General features: G+C 44.9%; 1 protein-coding gene across 33 annotated transcripts in view; it reads left to right on the forward strand.

Moving 5' to 3' along the window:
* Positions 1 to 12,137, forward strand: part of cast (calpastatin) — a 70,338-nt gene extending 58,201 nt beyond the window's left edge. For 26 of the 33 annotated variants that reach the window (XM_064309187.1, XM_064309194.1, XM_064309200.1 and 23 more), the window contains 19 exons: positions 114 to 230; positions 471 to 584; positions 945 to 1,052; positions 1,422 to 1,514; positions 1,884 to 1,976; positions 2,671 to 2,736; positions 3,155 to 3,253; positions 4,005 to 4,121; positions 4,357 to 4,470; positions 4,791 to 4,898; positions 5,217 to 5,312; positions 5,788 to 5,889; positions 6,185 to 6,277; positions 6,684 to 6,734; positions 6,861 to 7,010; positions 8,028 to 8,171; positions 9,988 to 10,020; positions 10,863 to 10,973; positions 11,318 to 12,137. In XM_064309187.1, coding sequence (XP_064165257.1) covers positions 114 to 230; positions 471 to 584; positions 945 to 1,052; positions 1,422 to 1,514; positions 1,884 to 1,976; positions 2,671 to 2,736; positions 3,155 to 3,253; positions 4,005 to 4,121; positions 4,357 to 4,470; positions 4,791 to 4,898; positions 5,217 to 5,312; positions 5,788 to 5,889; positions 6,185 to 6,277; positions 6,684 to 6,734; positions 6,861 to 7,010; positions 8,028 to 8,171; positions 9,988 to 10,020; positions 10,863 to 10,964 — 1,800 coding nt within the window. In that variant the 3' untranslated portion in view covers positions 10,965 to 10,973; positions 11,318 to 12,137. The remainder of the gene's footprint in view (positions 1 to 113; positions 231 to 470; positions 585 to 944; positions 1,053 to 1,421; positions 1,515 to 1,883; positions 1,977 to 2,670; positions 2,737 to 3,154; positions 3,254 to 4,004; positions 4,122 to 4,356; positions 4,471 to 4,790; positions 4,899 to 5,216; positions 5,313 to 5,787; positions 5,890 to 6,184; positions 6,278 to 6,683; positions 6,735 to 6,860; positions 7,011 to 8,027; positions 8,172 to 9,987; positions 10,021 to 10,862; positions 10,974 to 11,317) is intronic. The other 7 variants (XM_064309189.1, XM_064309188.1, XM_064309195.1 and 4 more) reach the window with 7 other exon arrangements.
* Positions 12,138 to 12,401: the final 264 nt, after the last annotated feature.

Here is a 12,401-nt window from a genome sequence, read left to right on the forward strand (position 1 = left end):
ATCAGCAAAATCAGTCCGCCTAGCTGTCCATTATGCATGTTTCAGAATATGTATTCAAACCTGGTCTGCACAATGCTTCAATGTGCGTGTGTGCGTGCGCGTGTGCATCACAGGTGGATGAGTTGAAGTCGGAGGAGGCCGTGAGAGTTGGAGAGAGGGAGGACACCCTTCCTCCAGACTACAGGTTCAAAGAGGAGGACCGGAAACATCTGCCCCCTCCCAAAATTGAGGTAAAAACACTTACAGACTGACAGACACTCCCTTACACCCTCCCTCTTTACACACACGCCTGTGAAAGACCAAAATTATGGGTCACAGGCAAAACACAGGGGTCACAATTTTGTCTGTGGTCAAAATCTCTGAAATGTAATATCCCATCACTGGGTTGCCTTGACAACGCACACCATCCAGGTTTAATGTTTTTTTTAAATGTACTTTGCATCACTGTCCCCTGTCGCCTCCCCCCTCAGCCCTCTCTGGATGCAGGGGAAGCTCTGGACATCCTGGCTGGAGGTTTTGATGCCCCTGCAGTCGCCCCCACTGTGCAGGCCCCATTACCCCCCTCCACAAAGGCCCCCAAACAGGTATAAGCACCCCTTTGCTGCAGAGACCCAGTACCCAAATAGATTTTCACTTATCTGTTCATAAGCAGAAATAGCTCATTAAATTTCATATTGATTGTATTCTGATGTAGGCTATTCTACTCACGTCATGAAATAGCCCATTAAATGAAATCCAAATAGTGTCAAACCTAACTATGTTCTTACAGTAATTAACAGTGTATATTAAGAATATGCAACTTAATTTAAATTAACAGCTATTTAATGAACATTCTACCCCTCTCTACCCCACTCTACCCCTCTCTACCCCACTCTGCTCCTCTCTACCCCATTCTACTTCTCTTGACCTCTCTGTCCTTCATTCTACCCCCATCTACCCTTCAGCCCTCTAAGGGTACAGCAGATCATGTTGCCCCCCCTACTGGAAAGGTATCCACATGTCATGCTGCTCCTCCGGGAGTTAAGATGCCCCCCGTAGAACCCGTCAAGAAGGTAAGAATCTGACCAGGTCAAGTATGGCTTGGGTCTGGCCAGGTCAATTATGTATTCAAATAAAACCCTTCTGCAGTTCAGTGCTTTCACACTTTAATATAATAAAGAATGTATTAATTAGAACTCTCTGATGTGTTGTTTGTACATTCCAGGCTTCTGGAATTTTTACAAAATAGTTTTCCTTAAAATTAAAAGCTGGTTGGTATTGTATGAATGTTACTGGAAGGATTCAGTAAGGAAATTCTTCAAGGGTCTCTGTCTTCCTTAAAATCAAGTGCTGCTTGAAATTGTAGCCATGTTATCCTCACTCTCTCTCTCTCTCTCTCTCTCTCTCTCGCACACACACACACACACACACACACTCCTCAGCCTAAAGTGGACGACGTGGATTTTGTGCCCCGCCCCACAAAAGCCTCTGCTGTCCAGGCCCCAGTGCCCCCACCTACCCAGTCCCAAAATAAGGTAGGAGCCCCACCCTAACCTTCACTGTACACCCAGCCCCCCCCCCCCCCCCCCCCCCAGAAGGTACGAGCCCCACCCTAACCTTCACTGTACACCCAGCCCCCCCAGAAGGTACAAGCCCCACCCTAACCATCATTGTATACCCAGCGCCCCCCCCCCCCAGAAGCTACAAGCCTCACCCTAAAATTAAAAGCTGGTTGGAATTGTATGAATGTTACTGGAAGGATTCAGTAAGGGAATTCTTCAAAGGTCTCTGTCTTCCTTAAAATCAAGTGCTGCTTGAAATTGTAGCCATGTTATCCTCACTCTCTCTCACTCTCTCTCTCTCTCGCACACACACACACACACACACACACACACACTCCTCAGCCTAAAGTGGACGACGTGGATTTTGTGCCCCGCCCCACAAAAGCCTCTGCTGTCCAGGCCTCAGTGCCCCCACCTACCCAGTCCAAAAATAAGGTAAGAGCCCCACCCGAACCATCACTGTACACCCAGCCCCCCTCCCCCCCCCCCAGAAGGTACAAGCCCCACCCTAACCTTCATTGTATACCCAGCCGCTCCCCCCCCCCAGAAGGGTATGAGCCTAACTTCACTATACAGACCCATTGTGTGATTAAATTGTGTCAATATAGCAGTATTTACATTAATTTTCCAGCAAAACAAACATCTTCAGAGCTAGCTTGAAAGACAATTTGCTAGTTAGTTATTTATCTGTTTCTTAATTTTGCAAGAAGTTTTGTCAGCATGAACGTATTCATTATGTTATTCAAGCCAGCAAAGTAACTTCCAAAACAGATGTACACCAACTTCATATACAAGGAAAGGAAAAAATCACTTAGAGCAGGGATAATGTCATTCAAAATGGCTTTTCACAAAATTGACTTATTGTAATGTTTGCATTTTCATTATAATATATTGTTGATCATGTAGGCATTATTAATCAACTACTTCAAAATTTGTTTTTTCTTAAAATTTTGTGCAAAATAGCTCACTTGTGATTTGGTTGGACAAAATGCCTTTGACTCTCATGCAAACCAGAATACTGCTTCCGCTGAATTATGTTGTGGTTCTGCACAGACAGAAAATTCACCAGCTCTGCTGTGTCAAAGTCCTCATTCTCTCTACTGCCTCTGTTCTCTCTTCCTGAATGTAGAAAGCCCCTCCCACTGTGGCTGCTGGCCCCGCCCCCGCAGCGCCCACAGCAGCTAATACGGATGAGGTGTGTACCGCTATATAATAACTCATCACTCACTCTTTTATCGAAAGTTTCACCATCAGTAGTAGTAATGCTCTTAATTTGTGTCTGTTCCTTTTGGGGTAAGTCAATTCGGCTCATAAAACTCAATTCTTTAATTGAAAAATTCATTATAGAATACGATTTTTCAGTTAATTTCCTGATTTGACTTAATTGGTGATGTGTGAAAATCATGAAGAGAGAAAAGAAATCATGTTTATTTGAACTATACTTCTTGAATTTCATGTAGAAATTTAATTTAAAAGAACTGAATGTTGGCTGTAGAACTGCCTTTGCGCAGTGTGTTCTGGGTCAGTCCTGTATTTATTGTGTCTGTGAAGAAAAGGGCCTTTGTGTTTCTGGGTCTCACATCTCCCCCCTCCTGCCGTGACCCCGTGGTCAGTCCATGTCTCTGGACGCTCTGAGTGCTCTAGGGGACCTGCTGCCAGACGCCGAACCCGTACCGGAGCCCCCCAAAATCCGCCCCGAGGACATGGTCAAGGTACTGACACAGCCTAGTGCATCAGGGTGACTGATCCACTGCTTCCACCCTGTGAAGGAGACTGCTTTTCTGTTGAATGTCCAGGATTGGTTAGGATGTCGTTTGTTTCTTTCTGTAAATCTTTAAAGAGATTATTTTTATCAGTGGAAACCTTGCATGTAAGATTGCATTGTTTTCCAGTCTAAACCATATATAGTTACTAACCATTAGTGTTCACTGCTAGAGGACATTGTCAAGGTCAAGCATCAGACCTGTGGGTTCGTAACAACCATTTTGAAAACCAAATGATCTTCCTGCTTTTTAAATATGAAGGAATATTACCTTAAACTTACAACTGTCCTCTCGATTTCTGTGTCTAGGAGATCTCGAATTGGCATAGTAATGAGGGTTTTGTCTTCGTCATTCATGAATCAAGCAGGATCAAGAAAGTCGATGCATTCACTGAACATTTTTAAACACCGTGTTAAGAACCCGGAGCTGAACATCTGTATTAAATTGAATGTCTGTGGTTTGAGTCTTGGCAAGAACTTGACTCCATTTTACCCAGGTCTGCACAAAATGGCTGAATATCTGTTTGTGTGTGTGTGTGTGTGTGTGTGTGTGTGTGTGTGTGCGTGTGCGTGTGTGTGTGCGTGTGTGTGCGCGTGTGTGTTCATGTGTGCGTACGTGTGTCTGTGTGTACGTACGTGCGTGCGTGTGTGTGTCTGTGTATGCACGTGTGCGCATGTGCGCGTGTGCGTGTGCATCACAGGTGGATAAGTTGACGTCGGAGGAGGCCGTGAGAGTTGGAGAGAGGGAGGACACCCTTCCTCCAGACTACAGGTTCAAAGAGGAGGACCGGAAACATCTGCCCCCTCCCAAAATTGAGGTAAAAACACTTACAGACTAACAGACACTCCCTTACACTCTCCCTCTTTATACACACGCCTGTGAAAGACCAAAATGATGACACATCATCACAGGCAAAACACAGGGGTCACAATTTTGTCTGTGGTCAAAATCTCTAAAATGTAATGTCCCATCACTGGGTTGCCTTGACAACGCACACCATCCAGGTTTAATATTTACTTTGCATTACTGTCTCCTGTCCCCTCCCCCCTCAGCCCTCTCTGGATGCAGGGGAAGCTCTGGACATCCTGGCTGGAGGTTTTGATGCCCCTGCAGTCGCCCCCACTGTGCAGGCCCCACTACCCCCCTCCACAAAGGCCCCCAAACAGGTATAAGCACCCCTTTGCTGCAGAGACCCAGTACCCAAATAGATTTTCACTTATCTGTTCAAAATTTCATATTGATTGTATTCTGATGTAGGCTATTCTACTCACGTCATGAAATAGCCCATTAAATGAAATCCAAATAGTGTCAAACCTAACTATGTTCTTACAGTAATTAACAGTGTATATTAAGAATATGCAACTTCATTTAAATTAACAGCTATTTAATGAACATTCTACCCCTCTCTACCCCACTCTACTCCTCTCTACCCCATTCTACTTCTCTTGACCTCTCTGTCCTTCATTCTACCCCATCTACCCTTCAGCCCTCTAAGGGTACAGCAGAGCATGTTGCCCCCCCCTCTGGAAAGGTATCCACATGTTATGCTGCTCCTCCGGGGGTTAAGATGCCCCCCGTACAACCCGTCAAGAAGGTAAGAGCCCCCCCCCTCGGTATAAGGTCTTGGCTCAGGCCTGACCAGGTCATGCATGTATTCAAATAAAACCCTTCAGCAGTTCAGTGCTGTCAGTAATGTTCTCTCACTTTAATATAATAACATGTTTTATATTCATTTGAACTCCCTGATGTGTTCTTTGTACATTCCAGGCGTCTGGGATTTTTACAAAATTGTTTTCCTTAAAATTAAGAGCTGGATGGTTGGAATTGTATGAATGTTATTGGGTAACATTCTTCAAGGGTCTCTGTGCTGCTATGTCACCAAATTTGAGCCTCACCGTCCTCTCTCTCTCAGCCTGTCTCTCAGCCTGACTCTGACTTTTCCCTGGACGCACTGGTGGATGATGTCGTCGCCCCTACAACCGCCTCCGCTGTCCAAGGCGCTCCTCAGGTACGGACACCCTAACCAGAATCTCCATGGCGATGGGTCTATGTACCGTTCCAGGAGATTGTTCCAAGTATTTTCCAGCTAGTTTATTACCCACAGCTATAACCTGATCAATCTGGTTTTTGCCCCTTTTTTGTCATTCTGTTACTATGTAAAGTGTCTTTGTGACAGTGTTCTATAAACTCCATACAAATTCAATTGGATTTGATTTGAATATCCCAATATGCATCACAATAATGTGCATGCACATACAGACGTATGGTCTGCATATGCACATATCTACGTGTGCGTGCATGTGTGCGTGCGTGCGTGAGAGAGTGTGTGTGTTTGTGCGTGCCTGTGTGCGTGCGTGAGAGAGTGTGTGTGTTTGTGCGTGCCTGTGTTTGTGCGTGCCTGTGTTGGTGTAAGAATTAAGAGCCAGAATAGCATCACTGGGCACTCTTTAATGTGTACATGTTGATTTTGCATTTGTCTCCAGTTGTCAGATGCTTCAGATGCTATGGATGCCCTTTCAGACACCCTGAAGGACATCGCCCCTGCTCCAGCACCTGCCCCCGTCCCTGTCAAAGATGTTGTCAAGGTGTCCCTCTGATTTGAGCCACACACACACAAATAATGAATCTGTTTAATCAATAATACTATGAATCCGTTTTTCCCATTGTTTGGCAAATGCTCTTTGTATTGTGCTTTTGCATCAGGGCTATAATAATATTAATTATTGTTGTTGTTATTGTCACTGTTATTATAACAATAATAATATCAATAAAATGTGGACAGAGCTTTCCAATGCCATCTGCGCCCATTCAAGGAACCAACCTCCAACCCAGGGTTACTGACCCTCTCCCTCATCGTATGTGCTGTTCTATCCATTTCAGGAGAAGAAAGTAGTGGAAGAGAAAGTCATAAAGATGGGCGAGAGAGACGACACCCTCCCACCCGGATTTCAGCTCACGGAGAAGGAGCGCAAGGTACTGAGAAACACGGGGGGTTATCTATCCTCCCCCCCCCCCCCCCCGAGTACTTAATAAATTAATGACGTGGTACAGCCCATGGCTCCACTGCAATTGATTTACCACTTGCTGTATATACATGAGTAATACATCTAAAAGAATCGGTCGCACTAAGTGTGCATCTGGTTGCGTATTAGTCCCAGAGTACTTGGACAATAAATGGATGAAGTGGTACACTCGATGGCACCAGTGCAATTGAATACATATATAGCCTGCATGAATAATACATATGCTGAATCAATAGAATATGAATAAGAATTTGTTGCCGTTGTCTCACTTGCATCTTTTTAGCTCAGTTTTTTTTAATGTCCCAGTTTAATCAGAAAGGTTGCAAGCATTAATGTGGCTTTGTTTTTGTTTTCAGGAAATGGAGAAGGAGAAGGCCAAGTCCAAGGCAGACGTTAGACCCAAAAAGGTTTGACATAAAAATAACTTTTATTGACCATTCAGGGAGTTAAATGGAATATTTCTCACTTTCCTTTGTGTCTACTCTTCCACGTTTGGACATGGGCGTCAGTTGCTCCTCTCCTTGTCCCTGCAGAAGTCCATTGACGATGATGCGGCCCTTGATCTTCTGTCTGGTGACTTCTCAACACCGGCTGCTCCAGCTGCTCCGGCTGCTGTGGCTGCGTCAGCTGCTCCAAAGACGCAGTCGGCTGCCTGCCCTGCAGAGACTATGCCCGGCGAGAAGGTTCTGTGCCTGCAAACTGCAGCTCTTCTTATTTACAACCTTAAAAGCGTCTGGAGCTCTTTTTATCATAACATTTTAAAAAAATACCTGACAAGCAGGAAAGAACCTTAATGAGGAATGTTTGGTATACACTACATGGCGAAAAGTATGTGGACACCTGACATCTCTTCCAAAATGATGGGCATTAATGTGGCGCTGGTCCATGCTTTGCTGCTATAACAACCTCCACTCTTCTGGGAAGGCTTTATGCTAGATGTTAGAGCATTGCTGCATTCAGTCAGAAGAGCATTAGTGAGGTTGGGCACTGATTGAGCGATTAGGCCTGGCTCGCAGTTGTTGGCTTTGCCGTTGATCCCAAAGGTGTTGGTCAGGGCTCTGTGCAGGCCAGTCAAGTCCTTCCACACCGTTCTCAACCAAACTATTTCTATATGGACCTCACTGTGTGCCCAGGGGCATTTTCATGCTGAAACAGGAAAGGGCCTTTCCCAAGATGTTGGGGAACTTTGGGGCCTCACCCAAACCATGAAAAACAGCCCCAGACCAAGGGGTGTCAAGATACTTTTGGTCATATAGTGTAAGTGTAAATCCATAAAAAACATTGAATAGAGACTTGGTTATATGTGTTAAAGTGGTAAATTGAATAAAGAGGTTGATTGGTTTGACTTAATGATTGAGCAGTTATTAGATTATTTGATTGTACAGTTGGTTGAGTAATCGATGCATTGGTTTTTAATCATTTGGTCTGGGAATTGCCTGAGTGATTATTTAATATATTGATTGATTGATTTGTTGAGTTGTTGACTGGTTGAGTTTGTTGGATTCATTAGTTGGTTGATTCAATGAGAGAGTTATTCATGGATGGATTAATCATTTATTTACTGTTGATTTATTTACTGTTTGCTGATTATGGTTGTTTCATGGAATGATAAATTGAGTCACAGCTTCATTAATGTATTGGTTTATTTATTGAGCGATTCATTTCTTTTGCACTGACTGGTTGGATTTTTTGTTGTACAGGGCCCTGTCCTGGATGCCTTGTCGAGCACCCTGCTGCCGGACACCCCAGGGTTCAGACCCAAGCAGAGTCCTGTTGGGGAAAAACCCAAACAAAGTCCTGTGGGGGACAAACCCAAACAGAGTCCTGTGGGGGACAAACCCAAGGTAGGATGGGATACAAGGGGATGGGGGAGGTCAAGGCATTGCAACAGTCAGTCATTTAGGCACAAGTTCACCCAGTCATCCAGACACAAGTTCCCTCAGTCTTTAAAACACAAGTTCACCCAGTCATTCAGACATAAGGTCCATTTATTAAGGCACAAGTTCATTCTAGTCATTCAGGCATAAGTTCATCCAGTCATCAAGGCACAAGGTCACACAGTCATTAAGGCACAAGATCACCCAGTCATCAAGGCATGAGGTCACCCAGTCATTAAGGCACAAGATCACCCAGTCATTAAGGCACAAGATCACCCAGTCATCAAGGCACAAGGTCTCCTAGTCATTAAGACACAAGGTCATCTAGTCATTAAGGCACAAGATTATCTAGTCAATAAGGTACCCAGGACTCTGATAAAATAAGAATCAGAGTTTCTTCAACCCCTGCTTCATTTTGGAACTGTCCTTCAACACATCCTCCCCTCTCAGATAAGTTGGTTTCTTCCGGAGTAGTTCTGCAATGTAGTGTTGTTAGGGTTGCTCTCAAGCACCCGCAAACACAACGAAGCCAAAACCAAGGTTTCCCAAAACTAACCAATAACTTTAATTTACTACACATATGAGAAACCAAAGTAGCTGCAAAACATAAGATAAAATCAAGACCCGGCCGTGGTTGAGAGGTGAGGAGAGAAAGGCCCCATCTTTGAGAAGCCGACTCCAGGCTTCTTAAAAGGGCACCGCCACAGGTGCTCTCAATTACCTGTAACGAGACAAACGCATGTGTCCAAACGGCCAGCGCCCCCACCTGAGGCGGAGGGACGTAACAAATGTTTAGTGCGTGGCACCCTGTATTTCAAGGTTGTGGGTTTGAATCCTTCAGCATGGTGCTCTGCCACATTCGCTCAACTGTTTTAGCAGCATTAGATGTGTAAGTGGGCTGGCAAGTGTACATGTGTCAGAAGTTCTGTGATTGACACATGGTTAAGTGTTCCTCGCCAGGCTAGTAATGTTAAACTAGTAACGTGAGAAGCAATACTCTCCCTCAAACGTCTGAAATACGGGACGATGAGCGGCTGCCAAAACTTAAACACTGCCTTTCCCTGCCGTTGCCTTTTACTGTTGTATCTGGTATATAGTCCTGTGGAGCAAGGGAGACCTGTGGTATGAGGTCCGGTTGACTTCGTAGACGCAAACATGCACGTGCTCAGCTTGTCGCTAGGCATGAGAAGGCCGGGCCAACGCATCACTGCTGAGTATGGTTGGCGGCCTCTTGCGGCGTGGCTACACCGTTAGACTGAGAGTGCCACACCGTTGAGATCCGACCTACCTCCAGGGAATGCGACGCACGTCGAGACATGGGGCACCATCCGTATGGCGGCCGACACACTGGCTCAACGCTCCTATACAAGTCCCCCCGCCGCCCCCCGCGTAGCTTGGGGTTCGAGCACCCGCCAGGGCGTTTTCTGTACTAATCCTTTCTCTGACTGAACCCCTCGACTTTTCATTGAAAAGGAGGGAAGAACTGTCCGCTCTCCTTTTAAAGGAAAATGTAACCGGGATTTCCCAAAATAAAACTGAACGGTGGAAAAAAACACGGCTATGGTACGTATTCGGAGTAGCTGAAGCGCCGTGCTCGTTTGCATGCGGATGACAGCCATATGCCATACTCTTTCAAATTTAACGGTGCTAATGGCTTCGTGTGAATATTAACATGGGGTAATATAGCCCTGTAGTGCACTTGTGGTGCAGGTTGGGACTTGTCAATGCTGTGAAAGTGCATTATGGGAAATCTGACAGAGCGGTGGATATATCATCATTGCAGGCCAAGAGTGGGAAATCAAAGTCTAGATCAAAGGTAAGACCTGGCACGTTAAATGGCATGCCAAGTATATATGTCCAGCAGTGATAAAGTCCACCTCTACTAAGTCTGATAGACTAACAACACTAAATATCATCTTAAGCACTTGTGTTTTGATTTGTGTTCAGCATGAGCATGGACTAGACATAAACCAGCGTCTAACCTTCGTACCAATGCCTAACCTGCGTCACAAAGCCAAGGATTACATCGGGATGCTGAACTTGAGTTGGTCTATTTTGGGATTTCAGTTTAACGTGCTCTCTTTAATTATTTAGATCTAGTCGATCTAGTCATTTCTAAGATCTGCGACTTTCGGTAGTGTTACAGCTGCATGCTGCACGTGCTCTACGTGGAAATGTTTTAATGTGGTATACTATAGGGGTGAACCAGCCGTGGTGTATATACAGTTGTATAGATAATTAAGCTGGAATAATTGGTTTGAACCAAAAACCAGCACGCATGCACACATACACACACGTACACACACATACTGTACATACCCACACACACACACCTCCAGATCTGAATTTATCTCTTAATAGAGACACATGTATCATTGCTTCTCAGAAGGTAAGTCACACCACCGTGTAGCAGTGGATGGTTCCCAACACTGTTCCTGGAGATCTACTATCCTGTAGCTTTTCATTTCAACCACAATTTGGGATACCTCATTCTACTAATTAGCAGCTCAACAAAGATCCCTAGCTGTTGAATGAGGGTGTGCTTCGTTAGGGGTTGGAGTGAAAGCCTAACAGGACAGTAGATCTCCAGGAGCAGGATTGGGAGCCCCTACCGCATGGAGTTTACCCACTGAAATCCGCTCAACCCTCCGTTTGCAGAAGCAGGCGGTGGCAGACACGTCGGCCGTTGACGAGCTGTCTGGGCAGCTGGGGTCCGACGTGGTGTCCACCTCCCCAGCCAAGAAGAGCAGTAAAAGCTAGATCTGTAAGGTAAGGTGAGAGCCTGGACCAGCTCATTTAAACACCGGGACCACTGTGGCAGCGGGTGGTGTTCAGTTCCTTTTCATATCCTGGTATTATATCTCAAGTGCAAACTGAATTAACATTTATGAAGATTTTAAGGAAGTCCTCATTTTTCCTGGAACTTTTCCTATAATTTTCCTTTCAGGTCCGATATGTTCCAGTACATCAATCTTGCATAGATATCAATTAACATTCTAAAATAATAAGGGGATTTATGGTGTCAGCTACTCTCACTGATATGTGTAATTGTATGATTGTTGTAGGAAACAGTCTGCATTTTACAACGTGTTTTTTTTTTCTCCCCCATGTAGGTTTCAAGTGCCAAATACCTTCCCTACCACCTGGATGGAGAGCAGAGGTCACTATGGCGAACTCCTCTGAAAAAAACTGTTCTTTTTTATTTTTGAAGAGTGAAACATATAGAAGATAAAGACAAAAAACACACTCACGCTCTACGAGACACGCATTTTCCTGCTTGATTTTGTGCATGACGGATGGCTTCGGGTTTTTTTTTTTTGTCCCCCCCCCCTCCCCCCTCCAAGGCTTCTGCAGTTTTTGCGCGAGCAATTTGACTTTCTTTTCATGGGTCCTGTGGGGAATTATGTGTGTAATGTCCATCTGAAAACTTACTTGTCCTTAGCCTGTGCGGGAAAAGGGTGGGAGCCGTCGCCAGCGACCAGACGAATGTCCTTTGATCTGTCCGCACATCGCTCTTTTGACGTTTCTGTCGCGTTTCAGAAGCGTTGCACTAACGTTGTGCGGAAGCTGGCCGCGCGACATTGCGGCGGTGGGGGTGAAGGTAACAAGTTTACTCGTAGAGATTGGGACTGTTTTTTCAGTCTGGAATCACGAAGAGAAGAAACTGTCAGGTGTTTTAGGGTGTCCTGGTCCAGGTGGCGAAATTCTGTACAGAATTCACCGATCTTCGTATGTGATCGGTTGTTGATTTATATTGGGCAAAGGGAAAGAAATTCAGATGAAAGCCGTTCAGATCGCATGAAGATCGATGAAGCACGACTCCCTGAAACACACTCGACGGTTGGCCTCTATGAACTTCCTACTATGCACATAAAGACACTAGTGTACAGCACCATGTGTACAGGTAATAAATGCGTTTAGTTTATCTTGTCATTTATCTGATTTAGTACCTTTTCGAATCATGCTAATAATTTTCATTTCTTTTCATTCTTTCGCATAATATATGAAAGGGTTTGCTGATTTACTGCTGATTGGGTTTTCGATGCATGTCTTCATTTCTAAGTGCACTTAAGAGAATCGGGACAACCCCTTAGTGTACACGTGCGATTTTGAGTTTGGGTGAAGGTGTAACTCGCCTGTAAGTGTCCACTGAGCAATATTATATATCAGTTTTATAGAAAGCATTCAAATATGGAG

The sequence above is a fragment of the Anguilla rostrata genome, chromosome 14 (assembly GCF_018555375.3).
Source record: "Anguilla rostrata isolate EN2019 chromosome 14, ASM1855537v3, whole genome shotgun sequence".
In the NCBI taxonomy this organism is placed as follows: Eukaryota; Metazoa; Chordata; class Actinopteri; order Anguilliformes; family Anguillidae; genus Anguilla; species Anguilla rostrata.